The sequence below is a fragment of the Aspergillus tubingensis genome (assembly GCF_013340325.1).
Source record: "Aspergillus tubingensis WU-2223L DNA, scaffold_14, whole genome shotgun sequence".
Taxonomy (NCBI): Eukaryota; Fungi; Ascomycota; class Eurotiomycetes; order Eurotiales; family Aspergillaceae; genus Aspergillus; species Aspergillus tubingensis.
In genome coordinates this window covers 97,360-114,004 of record NW_023336288.1, presented here as the reverse complement: position 1 = coordinate 114,004, position 16,645 = coordinate 97,360, and the positions used below count along the sequence as shown (strand labels likewise).

At 52.1% G+C, this 16,645-nt stretch overlaps 8 protein-coding genes across 8 annotated transcripts; 4 read left to right on the top strand and 4 right to left on the bottom strand.

The window, feature by feature from the left end:
• Positions 1–147: 147 nt before the first annotated feature.
• AtWU_10809 (maltose permease Mal61) lies at positions 148–1,974 on the bottom strand (the record flags this gene model as incomplete). Its single annotated transcript, XM_035505912.1, has 5 exons — positions 148–553; positions 604–1,148; positions 1,196–1,267; positions 1,326–1,668; positions 1,733–1,974. 5 exons carry the CDS (start codon positions 1,972–1,974, stop codon positions 148–150), a joined length of 1,608 nt encoding a protein of 535 aa, XP_035361805.1.
• Positions 1,975–2,497: 523 nt separating this feature from the next.
• On the bottom strand, positions 2,498–4,873 carry AtWU_10808 (putative rhamnosidase B; the record flags this gene model as incomplete). Its single annotated transcript, XM_035505911.1, has 1 exon — positions 2,498–4,873. One exon carries the CDS (start codon positions 4,871–4,873, stop codon positions 2,498–2,500), a length of 2,376 nt encoding a protein of 791 aa, XP_035361804.1.
• Positions 4,874–5,794: 921 nt separating this feature from the next.
• Positions 5,795–6,118, top strand: AtWU_10807 (dihydrodipicolinate synthetase family protein; the record flags this gene model as incomplete). The annotated part of the gene is made up of 2 exons (XM_035505910.1): positions 5,795–5,864; positions 5,925–6,118. 2 exons carry the CDS (start codon positions 5,795–5,797, stop codon positions 6,116–6,118), a joined length of 264 nt encoding a protein of 87 aa, XP_035361803.1.
• A 1,479-nt stretch (positions 6,119–7,597) lies between these two features.
• Positions 7,598–9,556, top strand: AtWU_10806 (histidine kinase G2; the record flags this gene model as incomplete). The annotated part of the gene is made up of 1 exon (XM_035505909.1): positions 7,598–9,556. The coding sequence occupies one exon, from the start codon at positions 7,598–7,600 to the stop codon at positions 9,554–9,556; it is 1,959 nt and encodes a 652-aa protein (XP_035361802.1).
• Positions 9,557–10,584: 1,028 nt separating this feature from the next.
• On the top strand, positions 10,585–12,037 carry AtWU_10805 (ferric reductase NAD binding domain family protein; the record flags this gene model as incomplete). Its single annotated transcript, XM_035505908.1, has 2 exons — positions 10,585–10,752; positions 10,817–12,037. The coding sequence occupies 2 exons, from the start codon at positions 10,585–10,587 to the stop codon at positions 12,035–12,037; spliced, it is 1,389 nt and encodes a 462-aa protein (XP_035361801.1).
• Positions 12,038–12,607: 570 nt separating this feature from the next.
• Positions 12,608–14,319, bottom strand: AtWU_10804 (glutathione-independent formaldehyde dehydrogenase; the record flags this gene model as incomplete). Its single annotated transcript, XM_035505907.1, has 10 exons — positions 12,608–12,844; positions 12,903–12,975; positions 13,032–13,410; positions 13,473–13,487; positions 13,543–13,638; positions 13,695–13,724; positions 13,783–13,956; positions 14,015–14,058; positions 14,124–14,149; positions 14,203–14,319. 10 exons carry the CDS (start codon positions 14,317–14,319, stop codon positions 12,608–12,610), a joined length of 1,191 nt encoding a protein of 396 aa, XP_035361800.1.
• Positions 14,320–14,402: 83 nt separating this feature from the next.
• Positions 14,403–14,741, bottom strand: AtWU_10803 (glutathione-independent formaldehyde dehydrogenase; the record flags this gene model as incomplete). Its single annotated transcript, XM_035505906.1, has 1 exon — positions 14,403–14,741. One exon carries the CDS (start codon positions 14,739–14,741, stop codon positions 14,403–14,405), a length of 339 nt encoding a protein of 112 aa, XP_035361799.1.
• Positions 14,742–15,048: 307 nt separating this feature from the next.
• Positions 15,049–16,275, top strand: AtWU_10802 (sugar phosphate isomerase/epimerase family protein; the record flags this gene model as incomplete). The annotated part of the gene is made up of 7 exons (XM_035505905.1): positions 15,049–15,151; positions 15,212–15,305; positions 15,372–15,509; positions 15,571–15,729; positions 15,780–15,882; positions 15,944–16,116; positions 16,167–16,275. The coding sequence occupies 7 exons, from the start codon at positions 15,049–15,051 to the stop codon at positions 16,273–16,275; spliced, it is 879 nt and encodes a 292-aa protein (XP_035361798.1).
• Between the last annotated feature and the right edge of the window lie 370 nt (positions 16,276–16,645).

Genomic DNA, 16,645 nt, shown 5'->3' with positions numbered 1-16,645 from the left:
CTGTGCGCCACGAGAACTGCTATTTTCCAGTCCAGCATCAACTGTAGACATCCACGCCGCAGCCGATGATAATGAACAAACATACCAAACATACACAGTGAAAAAAACAACATACTAATTCGAGCTAGTCCTGCCTATACATCACTACTAATCCTCCCCATCATGCACCACCTTCCTCGCATACCCCAACCCAACCTCACATTGATACCGCCTAAACTGCCTCGTCGGCACCCTCGCCGCAAACATCTCATCCAGCTCCTCAAAGCTCCTCCCCTTCGTCTCAGGCAGTTCAAAGAACAAAATCAACATTGTGACAGCTCCCATGCCCGCAAAGATCCACCCGATCAATCCCCCTAGATCCGCCTCGTCACTGTTATATAGGTACGGCATCGCCACGTTCCACACCGTCGAGAAGAAATAGTTAAATGTGAACCCGATGGCTAGTGACTTGGCGCGCAGTCGCACTGATGACACTTCACCTGCAATGGCCATTGCTGGGCCGATGGCGGGACCGTAGACCCACCAGGAGAGTTCGAGGAAGATGCCGACCACCCTATACTTACGTTAGTATCCACCTGGAGAGAGGCAAAGGGGATGGCAAACCATAACGCCGGACTCGAGCGTGGAAAACACCCTGCAATTCCCATAACCGTGAACAGCGTCGTCGAGAGCCCAATGCCGAACATGACCAACGCCCGTCGCCCACACACTGTCATCACGTACCCCGTAATCAATGAACTGGCAATTCCAAAGGCAATACCTATTTCCGTCATCATTCCCGTCTTAGCAGAGGACATGCCCGCTTGTACGAGAAAGTACGGCCCGTTAGTCATGAAGCTGGACCCAATCACCTGCGACAGAGCATTGCAGTAGAGGATGATCCGCGTGCGGCGCCAGTTGACTCCCTTGAAGCATTCCAGGAAGCTGGCCTCCTTGGCTGCTTCATTGCGTTGTTGCTCTTCTTCGTGTGTGCGGACTATGTCTGCCAGAATGAGCGGTGACTCCGACGCTGGGTTGCCTAGTCGGGATAGCATGCGGCCGGCCTTTTCGCGTTGCCCTTTCATGACGCAAAAGTATGGGGATTCGGGTATGAATGGGAGGAAGAGGAGGATGACACCGGGCCAGACCCAGCCGGAGGCAAAGAGCACCTGACTTGTCAGTTTATGAGGTTAGATGAGGCATATGGGTGATGTACCTTGTATGCAGTATCAGTGGACATTGCCATGCGAGGAAGCGCCACAGATGCGGCGATCAGATATCCCAGATTCTACGATATCCATTGTCAACATCACTGTATCTTGCTGATCTACTCGGCGGAAACATACCATGCAAAAGGTATACCCCGAAAGAGCAATACCTCGCACCTCAAGCGATGTAATCTCCGAAATATAAGTTTGCCCCGTGGTCAGAGCCAGACCCAACGACAAGCCATTGACAATCTTCCCCGCGAGAAACGCGCCCGGTGTCGACGCCGTATACACGACTGCAATGCCAGCGGCAGATAAACATGCCGCGACGAGGAAGGCTGCTCGACGTCCGAATCTGTCCTGGATGGGACCCGCAGCTGTTGATCCGAGCATCGTCGCGACTTGAGAAAGGGCGTTCCACAGGGACTGCCAGTATGCGGGGATCACATATGAGCCGTTCGTGAGCGTGCCAAATTTTTGTCTGTAAAGTCATACCGTAAGCGACTGTATAGATTCTTACCTATGCTACACTGGGGAACACTCACTCAAAAGCAGTCATGGACAGTGCCAGCGACAGAACCAGGTTATCGAACCCGTACATCAACGCGCCGATATTTCCATACAGACAGAAGAGGACCACGATAGGATTCGCTCGGAGTGCCTGCCATGTCGAACGGCCATGCTGGCTAGCCGGGTCGTGGATCTCCAGTGTTCCAGTGTCTGGTCGACGGACCTGCTGGTCCACCACCTCGAGATGGCTCGACTCCGACTTTTGGTCGGTGGACATACTGGCACTCAATTATGAACTCTGCTGCTGACCAAGTCCTGGGTGTGCTGCAGTTGATGATGCCGGACATGCAACGAGGCGTGGGGGAAATATAGCTGAAACCTTTGCCCCATTAATGGGCAGGGGAATGACCAGGGCCCTAGGCAGGGCGGGTCTACCCCATGGGGTAACCTAGCAGCCTGGGAGGACTCGAAAGCAATCAGAACGTCTTCCGAGGAAGCGGAAATGCCGGACCCTCCTTCATGTCGGCAATTCCGGGCCTGGATCGACAATTAGGGGGCAAGCTTTCCATGGAACAGAACGCTGGTTCAGTGCATCTCCACGCGTTCTGCAGATCAGCTTGGGCCCGAGGTGGATGAACTTTCACAAGTTTCATGCCTGAATCCTCCTTTGAGGTAACTCGACCACGTATTCTCATTACAGTATCACGGTAGAAGACCTGGCTTCAAGGATGTATTGTAGGTACAATCCCATTGAATGGTTTTTTAATGCATATACAATTCTACTACGTACCACAACATCCCTACTCAGCAAAAATGACAGGCTCCCCAGGACCCAGTACCCTCTCAACTACCCGACCATCAAGCACAATCTCCACATGAATCTTACTCGTCGCCTCGACACTTAGCGGCTCCCCCGGGGCCCACTGCACCTTAATATTCCCCCGAGAGGTATGCAACAAACCATCAGCTGCAGCCACTAATCCTCTCCGAGGCTCGATACGGACCCGCTCAAAGCCTGGCTCGGCAGGCTTCACCCCGAACAGCTGTGTGACGATCTCGTTCACCGGACTGGCGCTCCACCCATGACAGTCACTGCGGGCGTTCACCTCATCCTCCGCCCATGTCGTTAAATTATTGGCCATCATGGACCGCCATGGATCTAGCATGCTGGGAAATAGTTCGCTGTATATGCCTGTCTTTTCTGCTGCTCGGAAGACGTAGAATTTCATGGCGTATGAGCATTGTGCGAGGGAAGAGTCGGTCACGGTCTGTCTGAGGAGCTGCTTTGCAGCGTCTCCTGTTACTGTTTCGCTGAGGATGGCGAATACTTGCGTATGTTGGCTGTACTGCTCCACTCCCGGGCCGTCCAAGTATAACTGGGAGTTAGACGTGCAGCGCTGATTCACGGCACTCCGGATACTTCGCACCCGCGCCCGATACTCCTCCGCCGTGCTTATCCGCCCGACAAACTCGCACAGCTCCGCCGCATGTAGTAGGGCATACGCATACATCAAACTATTAACAGTGGCCACACCCGCGGTATGATACGCCGGAGGCATGCACGACTTGAAGATCTGCCCCGGAACGAACCAATCCTGCACCCAGTCGACGAACGGCCACGTATCCGGGTCGAACTGGCCCACTAACCCACGATCATCCAGGAGACCCTCAAAATGCTGGATGATGCTATCCACTGTGCTCAGGTACCTGCGCACTAATGTCCTATCCGCAAAGTACATCATGTGGTCATGGACCATCAGGATCCAGAATAACGAGAATTGCGGGATCTGCTTAGAAGCGAAGCCAGTCGGATACTGTGCCATGATCAGTCCGTCTGGTGTTCGACTGGCGTGGAATTCCTCGAGAGTCTTGCGGGCGAGACGGTCATCGGGGGATAACTGGTAGTTGAACAGCATCTGTAGTCGAGAATCGGATGCGAATTGGTTCTGTTCGTAGAAGGGGCAATCTTCGTATGTCTCGTGGCGGCAGTTCTGGAGTGTTCGGAGACTGATCTCCCAGATCTTGTTGAGCTCGGCACCAGCGTCGACTTTGGTGGTGATCCCTAGTGGATAAGATGTCTCTCGCAGAGAGATGCTCGTCAATGTTATTGGATTGGAAGTTGTGGTTATTTCCAGTTGCACGTAGCGAAAACACCGGAACCAGAATGGTTCGAACGAGTGCGTGTCCTGTCCGGAGGTGACAGTATAAAAGTCCTTAACACCATACAGGCGAGCACTCGCGTCCGATCGATTAGATTTGGATCTAGGCATGGGAAATGGTGCGGTCTCCACACCCAGGTCCTTTTCGTAACACTCGGAATACAGGATGCTGATCTTTGCGCCCGCTCCTCCACTGAAAGCGAAGCTGACGAACGCCGTCATCAGCGCCTCGACGCTGAGATCCACGGTGATATGTGTATCTGCTGGGATCACCACAGGCTGGTCCTCCCGAATCAGCGAAGTCCACTCGTCTTCGCTGACAGAACCAGTGGCCTTGACTATTCCATCAAAACTCCCTTCAACCTCCGGTAAATCCGGTATCGGACGCGGTGCCAGCTTCCACGGGCTCACTATAGGAAGCATCTTCACAGCATTGGACTGGAATACCGCCTTATCCCACGTCGCGTCATCATATCCAGGCATTTGCCAACCGGTTATGGTTTGGTCCTCCTCGGCGCGTTCATTGTTTGACAGAAACGGCGGACCGAGCAGGTAATTCCATTCAGTCTGCGGGATAATCTTGACGGATCGTTGCTCGATGCATGTCCATGAGGAGTCACTGGAAATGGCGAATTCGGGATGCGGAGAGTACAGCATGAACCCGGGTAGCGGCATGCTCACAATCGACGAGGAGCCCGGTACGAGGGTAGAATATCGCAGAACACGCGCACTGATTACATTTTCACCGTCACGAAGGTATGGGCGGATATCCACTGTCTCGTAGTACCATTTTCCTGGATAGGACTTGCAGGGACCCCAACTCACGCGGTGACCGTTGACGAAGAGGCGATAGCGACTGTCGGCGGAGACGTGCACAGAGAGGCCTTGTAGATTGTCTGATGGATGCCATTGAAAGGCTTTTCTGAAGAGGAAGAACCGGCCAGGGCGATTATCTTCTTCGAGATAGTGAGGTAGCCAGATCCAAGGGGCTGCGCGAGTCCAGTCGGGTGAAGCCATGGTGACTATTAAGGACTAGATGATTGTCCTGCGTTCAATCTGACAGATTACTTTTCATTCATCGAGGACAGGAGAGCCCTCACATGCTGGAGTATAGCCATCCTGCCTGTTTGTTTTTCGAAGCCAAGCAAGAGTTGCTCCAAGTCGGATATCCCGCTCGGTGGGGATTGCCCCGAATCCGATACCGGGTCAGTGCTTAGCCTAACCGTAACCTTGGTATGGACCATGTAATGCGGGGAGAGCATCCTGTGACGTCACATGACACGTCGCGTCCTCGGAAGATCCGGGGGATTATGCAGAGAAGATGGAAGGGAAGCAGAGGAAGCTCTATTGCTGCTTGGGATAGTGAGAAAAGAGCGAATGGAATCTGTAATAGGCATCTATTGAAGGTTGGTGAGGTGTTCTTTGGTTTCATCCCTTTGCGACCTGTGCCAAAACACCAGAATATATATTAGACCGGCATATTGCAATGTCTGTGCAGTAGGAGCTGTAGATTTCAATGATGAAGTGAATATACTAGGTACGATTTAGTGATATTTACATTATAATAAAAACACTAGAAATAATAGCAGATGACATGTCAAGCCAACAACTCGACGATACTTAGTATGCTGCTATAATGAGAAACAGCGGGACCATCATGTCGGGTGGTAGGTATAGTAGACGATGAACCATCTGAGAATGAACTGCATACTATGCCAGCTGCAGTTCTAGTCAGTCCATGACGAGGAAATGCTATCATGAACAAAAGTCTCACCTCTCGCCACCCCCGCGGTCGCCTGACAACCCTGGTTCCGGCAACCCATTCGCCCCTGCACCCTCTGCTTATAATAGCCACGGGACCCTGCACACACTACCAACTACACTATATCTGTAACTGCCAAAAGACAAATCCAACCACATTAAACTAAAACATCCATCATGCATCAAATGCTCATCGGTCGCTCCCGACCAGTCGTCGGCAACATCAGCCAAAGACTGCAGTCGGCGGGTACGCTGCTCCCTGTGCCATGAATGTTTCAATCTCAAGATCAGCAGCTGAATGCGTCAGACCCTACCCAACGACGACGACATATCATGCGGTCGGATACCTATCGCAAGGATAGCTCGGAACCCGGCCATATCCCCGTCAGCTCCTTACGCGTGCACGGCGCCGCCTGGGCCGTGGCTGGCGCCAGCATGTACGCTACCCTGCATGGGGTCTACATGATGCTCAAGTCCTTCCGGCAGATTCGCTACATCTAATCCTGTCATTTCTTTGAAGAATGGAACTTGTACATGTGTTGATTTGAGCGATATGGAATGACATTAGTTTGATTAATTACCAGAACTTGTAGGATTAAGAAGTATTGGAGAAGGTGGGGTTCTGCAGTGGTCTTGAAATAGTCTCGAACTGGTAAAGGTGGTTAGACTTGCACTCTTAGATATCAGCAAAAAGACCAGTCCTGTGCTGTTTGTCCGTCCGCGCGTAGGAGAGCAATATGTCGCACTTAGGATGGAGCTAACATCTGGCTCCACCACTACAGCTTTGGAGGTAATAATGGTTTCATGCGGTTAGTTATAGTCAGCTGATGTGATAGCTATACCAGGTATCGTTTCGTCATGAGCAACAGATAGAGTAGAGCCGAGACGCCGAAGGTCGAACCTAAGCTCAGTGACTGACACTACCATACCCCAGAGAGTAGCGAATTGCGAACAACTCTTCTGCATAGCTGCAATGCTGGCTGCTGGAAGAGGGTTTGTTGAACTGACTGACTGCAACTCTACGTGAAATCACGTCCGTGGTAGCTATTATTATTGACGTAAGCAATAATTGCGACACATATACCGTCGCCAACGGCGACTTTCAACTGCATCAAAATGTCTCTTGTCGAATGGGACGTCTCGGACAGAATGAGGAGTGAAGGACTCCTGAATTGCGATGCGTTGATCGAACCGACTAACCCCTGCATGGGTCCGCCAAAGTCGACCGGCTGATGATCAGTACAAAGACCCCATCAACTGCTCCTATGGTAAAGTAGTGGCAGTCGTAGGCGAAAGTCCCGGAACATGTTTCAGTGAGGATGTGTCGCATATCCATCGCCTGTTCCGGGGTTGCAGCAGAGGATAGCCAAGATGTGTGAGCGATTTGGACACTATTGCTGACAGTAGCGGCCGAAGAAAAATAATAACTGGACCATGAAGACAGCAGTGTTCTATTTGTTAGGACAATAACTGCTTTGCCAAGAATAGAGGCTGCGGAAGTTGATTGCCTAGGATGGAGAGGTCACTTTGTTCTGTTCTTTCTGTCAACAACATTGGTCGATAATATTTCCGAGGTATGTAGCTATGATGCAGAATGTGAATATGAGAATGGGACTACAATCATGGCAGATAGACAGGCACATATATCTTGATCAGGATCAGGAGAATGAAAGTTTGTTGATGGGTGTTAGAATAGGGCTCTTTCATGTCGTGACGTCATGGACCAGCTTCTCATGGAAAATTCACATGGATTGAACCACCAAAAGCACACAGCAACACAAGAAAATTCCCTATGAGTGCTTTCTGCCTTTCGATTAACAGTGGAAGGTTTCACCATCAGCCACTGCAACCTTGATCGGCACCAGTAGACTCACGGCGCCGCAACCCAACTCTGACCTGGAGCCATTCCTCAAACCTTCCTTTCCCCTTCTCCCCCCTCCAGACACCGAGCCCATGCAGACAATAACCCGACATAACGCGATGGGTGGCCACCCAGACGTGTCGGCCCAGCAGCTGGCCGACATGATGCCTATCGGGTTGGCAGTCCTTGATCACCAGGACGGGTCCGTCTTTGTGAACAAACGCTTCTTGGAATTGACCACCTGCACCTCCGATCGTGCCTTTGAGTGCTGGTGCCAGTCCATCCATCCCGAGGACTTCGATCGCGTGGCAGCAGCATATCGAGAAGCCTCTCAGTCCTACCATGCCCTCCGCATCGAATACCGTACCCGGTTGCAGCCGTGTCTATGGCGCGTGTGTTTGTTGACGCCACTGGAGGATGAGGAGGAGCGACAACGATTCAACCTGGGACCGGAAGGGGGCTTCGTTTGCACCATCACCGATATCACACAAGAGAAGACGGCGGAATTGACGCAGCGTCGCATTGCTCACGAGGCAGAGGACCGCAAGCAACAACAGGAGCGCTTTATCGATATGATCAGCCACGAGGTGCGCAACCCGCTATCGGCCATCCTCCACTGCACTGAGGATATCCTGGAGGCTGTTCATTCCCCGGATATTGGAGAGGAGATGCAGACGCAGATCGCTGAAGCAGCCGATACCATCAGTCTTTGCGTGGCGCACCAGAAGAAGATCATCGACGACGTACTAACCTACTCCAAATTGGATGCTGCCATGCTGACGCTATCTCCCCGACGCGTGCAACCGCGCCGGAATGTAGCCACCGCGCTGGCCATGTTTCGTCCGGAGCTGCGTAAACATGATATTCAATTCTCCTACCAGCTGGACCATTCCTACGCCAACTTGGACATTGATTGGGTCATGGCGGATATGGATCGCATGAGCCAGGTCCTCATCAATCTGCTCTCTAACTCCATCAAGTTCACCGCCAATTCGGGCGACGACAAGCGCATCCGCGTCTCCATCGGTGCGTCTACCCAACGGCCATCCTCCTATCCTCCGAACGTGGTTTTCTTTGACTCCGGCGAGGAGGCACTAAAACTGGACGCGACGTCACAACCCGAATGGGGCGCGGGTGAATACGCGTTTCTGATGGTGGCCGTGAAAGACAATGGGATTGGAATCAGTGACGAGGCGCAGAAGAGGTTGTTTGAGCGATTCAATCAGGCGACTCCGCGCACCCAAACAATATATGGCGGATCGGGACTAGGTCTGAATGTCAGTCGCAAGCTGTGCCATTTGCACGGCGGAGAGATTGGCGTCAGTTCTAAGGAGGGCGAGGGAAGTACGTTTGGATTCTTTTTCACAGTGCGACGCACTGCAGCGGGGCCCGGGGATGACCCTAGCAAGAGCAACGGAACCGCGGAGATTGACCGGATGTGCAGCCAGATCCAAGCAATGGGCAACGAGATGAGTGGAGTGACCGAGCGTCATGCCCGACCACGCATTCCCGAGAATCCCTCTGTCACTCACGTCCCGGAGATCTCGCGACACGCCAGCCGAGACAGTCGGCGGCTGCATACAGTGAAGATTGCCAGCGGAGTCTCCTCCCCGGCGTCGAGAGGTTCACCTGTATCAGAGGACGAGGATCATCAGGCCCCCGAAAAGCCGCGAAGTGAACCGCGGTCACACCCGCGCGAACGGCGCATTTTGTTAGTGGAAGACAACGTCATCAACAAGCGCATCCTCTCGCGCAAGCTCCAGACCTCCGGCTATCACGTCAGCGAAGCGAGTAATGGCCAGGAGGCGGTAGATGCGGTCCAGCAGCAGGGAAGTTTTGACTGTGTACTGATGGATCAGGTCATGCCCATCATGGACGGAACAACGGCTTCCCGGGCCATTCGCCAGTTGGATGGTCCCATGGCGCAGGTCCCTATTCTCGGGGTTACAGCCAATGTGCGGACGGCTCAGAAGGATGAGATGCTGGCGGCGGGGATGAACGACATTATCTACAAGCCGTATAAGATGCCGGATTTGATCGAGCGGATCAAACAACTGCAGCAGAAGGGTCAGGAATGACCCGATGGGCCATCTGTGGAACCACGCCGTACGACTTTGGCGGGTGGTATGGGATCATACACCTTTGGAAGGAATTGGCATATGGATACCCTGCGAGAGATTATGGGAACCAACCAATCAACGATCGTGACGAGGGTTAGCTCATAACGCATTCTCACCCAGAGTTGTACATTGCGTCGCGGCGGCGGGCCTTCGGAGGATTCTTCACTTGCAGGGTTAGCATCCAGAAATTACTGAATTTTGCGTCTTCATAGGACGAATCATGTCAATAGCCTCGATTGTGACACAAGCGATGAATATGCGGCGCATCTAGAGTGGACAGACAGTTGACAGGGTAACACTAAATACCCTGGTCCCTGAGTGCGGGAAGGGAGAAAGCCAACGCCGAAACAGAGACGGCGGCACTCGGTGTCACGCCAAAGCTTTTCTGGTGCTGATCTTGGACGCTGGTTTTGCGGAGCGAGAAGAGCCAGATGACTGCTTCGTTATCGTTGCTCGGCGCGTCATTACCATATAGTGGGAGAATAAGCAGCCAGGCTGGGTTGCTGGTTGCGAGGTTGGTACTTTCTGTTATAACTTCGAACGATGAACGACAGTCGGAATCGATACATTGATGCGCTGTCAATGGAACCTTATCTTAGTATCATCAATCCAAGTATGGGTACACGACGAGCATAACCGCCGAAGGTTTCACTCCGGACTCCGACGAGGATCGACACCTCCCAGCTCAAGATTAAGTTGAAGGTTCAACCTGGATATCAAGAGCAGTCTGATAGTCATCATTCATTGATCCGTCAGCCATTCGGTCGGCCATAGGATCCGAATGAATCGGGACTTCGCTTGCCTGAAGCCAGTGGACCTAGAAAGACACCAACTCACGTATCAACCTTGGACGAGCGAACCTTGTTTCGTGTGAGAATTACAGGCTGGTTCTTTGCAAATAAATCCAGCGCGAATCCAATGCAGACCGTTGTGGAGTAGTCTACATTTCAAGCATCCTGAGCTGAAGAAGGAACAACGCTAACGCCATGGAGAAAGTCAAGTATCGTTGTCGATCTGTCCACCCTCTTACTTGCAATGCCATGGTCCTCACCGGGCTTATTGTGGACGCACATCTAGATGAAATCGTATTGAGGCAGACAGCGACTCAGCTGGTGAAGGCGTGGCCCGTCTTGGGAGGGCAGCTTTACCGGTCGGTCAGTGATTAGTATCCATCATGTAGCCCCGGGCGCAATGCCGATTTTCTGAACTGTGAGACAGGGCCTCCCGTATACACTTTCCACTGGCTCGACTGTCGACCTTGCAAGTCGGACGCTTCCCAAAGGTGCAACATCCTGGAAGCATGGCGTGCTCCAGTCTAGAGAATGCAACCAACCGACGGTTATTGACGCCCTCGACCCTGAAGAACTGGATGCTGCTTTCATCTTCAATGTACCTGCCAGACCTGCGAATACATTCCTCATCCGCGTCACGCTTCTCCAGGACGCCACCCTACTTTGCTTTGGCATCAGCCATCATCTGGCCGACGGCACTGCCGCCTACGACGTAATTCGGGCCTATTGTGACCTGCTCGCGGGTCGGCCTATCACATCTCCGCTGCTACCACCCGATGCTTGTGGTCATCGAATGTCCGACCGAGTGATACTCAACGACGCGCAGGAAAGGTTGGTTCGATCCATAACCTATGCAGAGCATCTGTCCAACTTCACCATTGGGTTCTGGTCGATTCTACTACTGATAGTGAGAGTGGTCTGGTGTCTACTGCTGCGCAAGCTATGTCTGCAGGAAACCTTGGAGGAACGGTACATTTACCTGCCGGATAACTGGGTAGGCGCCATGCACAGACGAGCACTCGCTGCTTTCGCCGCCGCGCCTGTGGGTGCCCAGCCGACCAGGAACAACGTCATTAATGCATGGTTCCTCAAAACGGTCTATGGTCCCCTTCCGAGCAGTCGAGCTGACATGTATTTCTATGGTCCGCTCAGCTATCGGCGTGTGGTTAAACCTCCCCAGCCAGGGACCTACTGGATTCATAACAGCATCGGGCTATTGCGGCACAAGCTGTCGGTGTCTCAGATCCAGAATGAGCCCGTAGCCATGCTAGCAGGCAGGCTCCGTTTAGCCAGCTTGCGATATACCTCTCCGGCGTCCATCAAGGCGTTCCTGCGCATGTGCGAGGATCATGTGTCGCAATGGATGTTGCCTAAAATTCCCGCGAAGGGAAGGATGCCGATGGTTATGATCACCACGTGGACAAGTTTCGATTTCTCAAGCCTGGACTTTTCTGGAGCTGCATGCGATCAGAGCAAACCAGTCAGAGTTCTCTTCGTGCACCCCCTTGTGCGGAGCCTACGACAGGGAGTGTGGCCATCGGCATATACGCTGAAGTGTGCGCAGGAAGGTGGGTACTGGCTGCGAGCCTGGAACACTCCATCGGGATGGAAGGAATCCAGTCAAATGGTGAATGTCGATGCTCTATGATAGTTCAGCCTGGTGAAATTCATCTTAGGTAGATAGCTATTCCCCCTAGAAATCCATACTTCCGTGTAATATACCTCTTCAGAAGTGAGATGATATGTTATTGTGGGACTAGTAGTAACTTTAACTCCCAATATATATTTCTGATCTATGCCCTGCGATACAGTAGGATATAATCTTGATCTGTCCGCAGAACCTAGAATTCCTTCAATGGTGACATTCGATGGTTCGCAGAAGCGAGCACTAGCCGCCGACTGAGGCAATATCAGCAGGAATTCTTGGTACGAGTATGCACCATGATGCCAATTGATCGACGTCTTCATCGGACTACTATTAATTGCTCCCAGTCGGGTTGTCTTCTCCGCAGGGCCATCTAACCCCAATGGGGAAATGATTGTCGCTGCGTAGAGCGGAAAAACATTCCGTGTCAGACTCCAATCCCGCGAGAACATTTTATGAGGAAGAAATACACGCCATGTACTCGACAGGAATTTCAATCAATTGTACATATGCTGAACGATTAACAACACTCTTCTCCACTAAAATTGCAACAAACCATGACATCAACAGAATCTACAGCGAGGAACCCGCCGGTGGCCGCTTGCTGGGGAATCCGCCATTGGGGTGAATGATAACCTTGGTATAACCGTCCACGCGCTTGTCGAATTTGTCATATGCCGTCTCGGCCTCTTCAATTCCAATCTCATGAGACACCACGAAGCTAGGGCGCGCCTTGCCGGCAATGATCAGGTCTCGTAGCTGCCGGTTGTAGGCCTTCACGTTACACTGGCCCGTGCCGAGGGAGAGTCCCTGCTCACAATGTCAGCATCAGTGCATCCTATCCCAAAAGACCAGACGTCTACTATACCTTCTCGAAGAGCTTGCCAAAGCTGAGGCTAATCATCCCCTTCGCAGCCGACGCATCACCCGCACCGGGGTCACTGGGTCAGTCATCAGCCAACATACTCCATCGTAGTCCGAAGCCGGAGTGACAAACCTAGGAACGTAGAGTCCGGGAATACCCAGTCCACCACACGCGCGAGTCACGCGAATCATGTTCTCAAGCACGATGTTCGGTTGCTCGGTCGAGTTATCTTTACCGACAGCTTGGTATCCAACAGCATCCACGGACCGATCCACCATATCTCCGTTGTGTGCAATGATCTGATCGACGGCATCGCCCGCGGTGAAATCAATGGGGGTGGCACCGATCCGCTCCGCTGCCCTCAATCGTTCGGGGACCCGATCTACCACGTACACGCGAGATGCACCGCGCAGCTGGGCGGAGTATGCTGCCATGAGACCAACGGGGCCGGCCCCGAAGACTGCTACGCTGTCACCTGGCTGAAAGCCCGATATTTCAATGCCGTGCCATCCTACTCATATTAGCGGATGTAGTATAGAGGGTGGGATCAACGGGGTTCGTGGAGGAATATACCTGTGGGGAAAATATCTGGTATGCCTATTAGTCAACCGATCAACCAAAAGTGAGAGCATCGACTGCCTACCTGCCAGCAGAATAAAGTCCGCTTCGTGTTCGGTTCCTGGGGGGAGCTTCAGGGCATTGAAATCAGCGTAGGGAACCCGCAGGTACTGTGCCTGGCCTGATGGTTCACTCGATTAGCATGGATCTCTCTAATAGTAAGGGGGCAACACAGACCTCCACGGTAGGGTCCCATAGCCACGTATCCTGTGGGATTCAATGTCAACGCGGAAACACGCACGGCGCTCACTCAGAAGAGACGAACCGTATGCGCCACCAGCGAAGCCAGGATTCACACCCGTGCAAAACGCTGTCTTCCCTTCCTCACAGTTCCGACAACGACCATCCGCAACGTTGAATGGCATGACCACACGGTCGCCCTTCTTCAGTAGGGTGACTCCTTCCCCGAGTTCTTCGACAAGACCGAGATTTTCGTGTCCTAGATTGTTACAACCACATCAGCGTGGGTAGAGATATAAGAGTAGGGTTGAAGGTACCAAAAGTGATGCCTGGCTCTGCCGCCGTCCTTCCTTCGTACATGCTGGGGATGTGTGAGCAACATCTGTGGACGAACTCTCTTCTACCCTACTCCCCAGTTGCACTCACTGCAGATCAGAACCACAGATGGCTGCCTGTTATGGCTGTCAGTAACTGGGCGGAAATCGTGCTAGTCTACACAACATACACTGGTAACCTTGACGATAATGTCATCGGGGTGCTCCAGCTTCGGCCGCTCCACCTCCTGGACCTTGACCGTGAATGGCCCGACATAGTTCAATGCCTTCATGGATTGGACTGCCATTTTTGCTCAAACTGATGAAACAAATCCGTCAAAGGCAATGGTAATTGCAGTGATGTTTGCTAAATGCCGGCCATTCTACATATTTATGGGGGGTATAAATCAATCGAGGAGTGGGGTGAGGGGAACGACATGAGGAGTGGGGGGAAAAGGTGGGGGAGGGGCGAGACGTAAAGACCAGTGGACCGCGTCTGGCTTGTCGATGCTGACCGGGTGCGGAACAGAATTCCCAGGCCGAACATTGAACCGGCTTTAGATGGACAAAGCAAGTTGACGTTGTGATCCATGATGCTGTAGCCGTCCTTCTCTGGGCAACCCGGGAGGAGTTGGCCGTAGAAGGAGAACTCATCCGCGGGCACATCCTCGACGCTAACCCGGAGGGGACTAGTCGCTCGGCCGTCAATTGGGGAAAGTGGAGCGGCCATGGCGGGTTAAATTCCCCGATCGGTGATTTCCCCTGTTAGGAAAGCATCAAAGGAATCCAGAGTCACTTCCAACAGGCAGATCACGATGGCGACATCTACGGAGACCTCCAAAGCATGGCATTTGGTGGTAGAACTAAGCGTCAAGGATCGGCTCTTTGTCATCCATATCCAACCGATTTATAGCTCCGCTATCTCCTCGCAGCCTGCCGGACAAGCTCGTACCAAGCAAGCAAGCAATTGTTGCCCGCGTGCCCTTCAAGAGACCAGCCAAATCCCTATAAAGCTTGCACCTTCATAATTCTCAGTCATGGTTGTTATCTCGCGTTTCAGATCCCTCTGGGGTATTGATCCCGGTCCGGAGCAGTCCGAATGGAGCAAGAAGTTGGTTGAGTTCAAGGCTCACGGCTACGGTAGGCTAGCGCCTGCACTGCAATGCCCCCAAAGGCTAAACTAACGAGATATTCTAACAGATGGAATTGAGATTGATTTTGCTTTTATGACACCCGAGGAACTGCAGCTTCTCCGCAAGAATTGTGATGAGGTGGGCCTGGAAATTAGCATTCTGTCAGTATCTCGACTATAATGTAGTAGCTGCCCAGTGGAACGGCAATTGAGCTGATTGCTTTGCAGCCTCTTCTCCGCATGGCCAAAATATGTCGGCCCCCGCCCTCGTGGCTTGACCCCAGATGCTCACCTCGAGTTCTACCGAGGACAACTTCGCCTAGCGACCATCTTAAAGCCCGTGGTTATCAATGCACAATCCGGAGCGTACGATCCCCTCCACTCCGAGTATACCACGATTGAGATATTGACTCGCTATCTTCCTCAGAGATTACTGGAGCTTTGATGAATCTGTCTACTTCTACCAAAAAGCTCTTCAGGTAGAAAAGGAAGAGGGCTTTGAGGGCATAGTCTGCCACGAAACGCACCGAAACAGATCTCTCTTTAACCCTTATTCGGCCGACTACATTCTGCAGAGAGTTCCAGAGTACGTAAATCTGGTTATGGGTCTTTCCCAGTCCGATACTGATTATGCAGGTTACGTATCACTGCCGACATCTCACATTGGGTGGTTGTCTGCGAAAGACTCCTAGATCAAGGCGAAGAAGACCGTGAGATCCTCGACCGCGTGATCCCACGTGTAAGCCTGTCCCTCGTTCGAACGGAAGTAATACAGAATCAATGATTGACATATCTATCAGGTTGGCCATATCCATGCACGTATGGGAACAAAGCAGTCGTCACAGTGCCCAGAGCCTCTAAACCCTGCATTTGCTCCCGAGAGGCAATTCTTCGAGGAACTGTGGCTTCGAATCGTCAGGTCAAGACAGCAAAAAGATCCTAACTGCCGGATCACATGGGTTCCGGAGTACGGGTGAGTAGCGATTAATCCGTGGTTGTTGAGCATCCTAACATTGTACACAGTCCATTCCCATATCATCCAATCGGAACTGCTCACACCTATGAGGAGCTGGCGGACAGTGAAGGAAAACGACTGCAAGCGCTATTTGAGTCGGCTGTTGCGCAGTCATAGTATGTGATGATCATTTAGTCTGGAACATAGATACTACTGGAATAGACAGCAACTAGACTACGGCTGTGTGCTGATCCCAGACCTCTGCAGTCAAACTAGTAGATTAATATATACTACTGTTCTGTAAGACGGACATGCTATCAATGATAACACGCGTTAACTTCGCCAACTGGTGCATATATGACAAGGTGTTGTTTGAGACTCTGGTAATGGCTTTGCTTCTCTTATTTCTTGCACCCTGATGTTGGTTTTCTTTCAATGACTGGCGCAACATACTCAATCCCAGAAGGCACTGAGAACATCCAACAGAGGATGATTCTTCTTTCTTCTAATACATCTCAAACGAGATATGACTAGATGTAAAAATAGT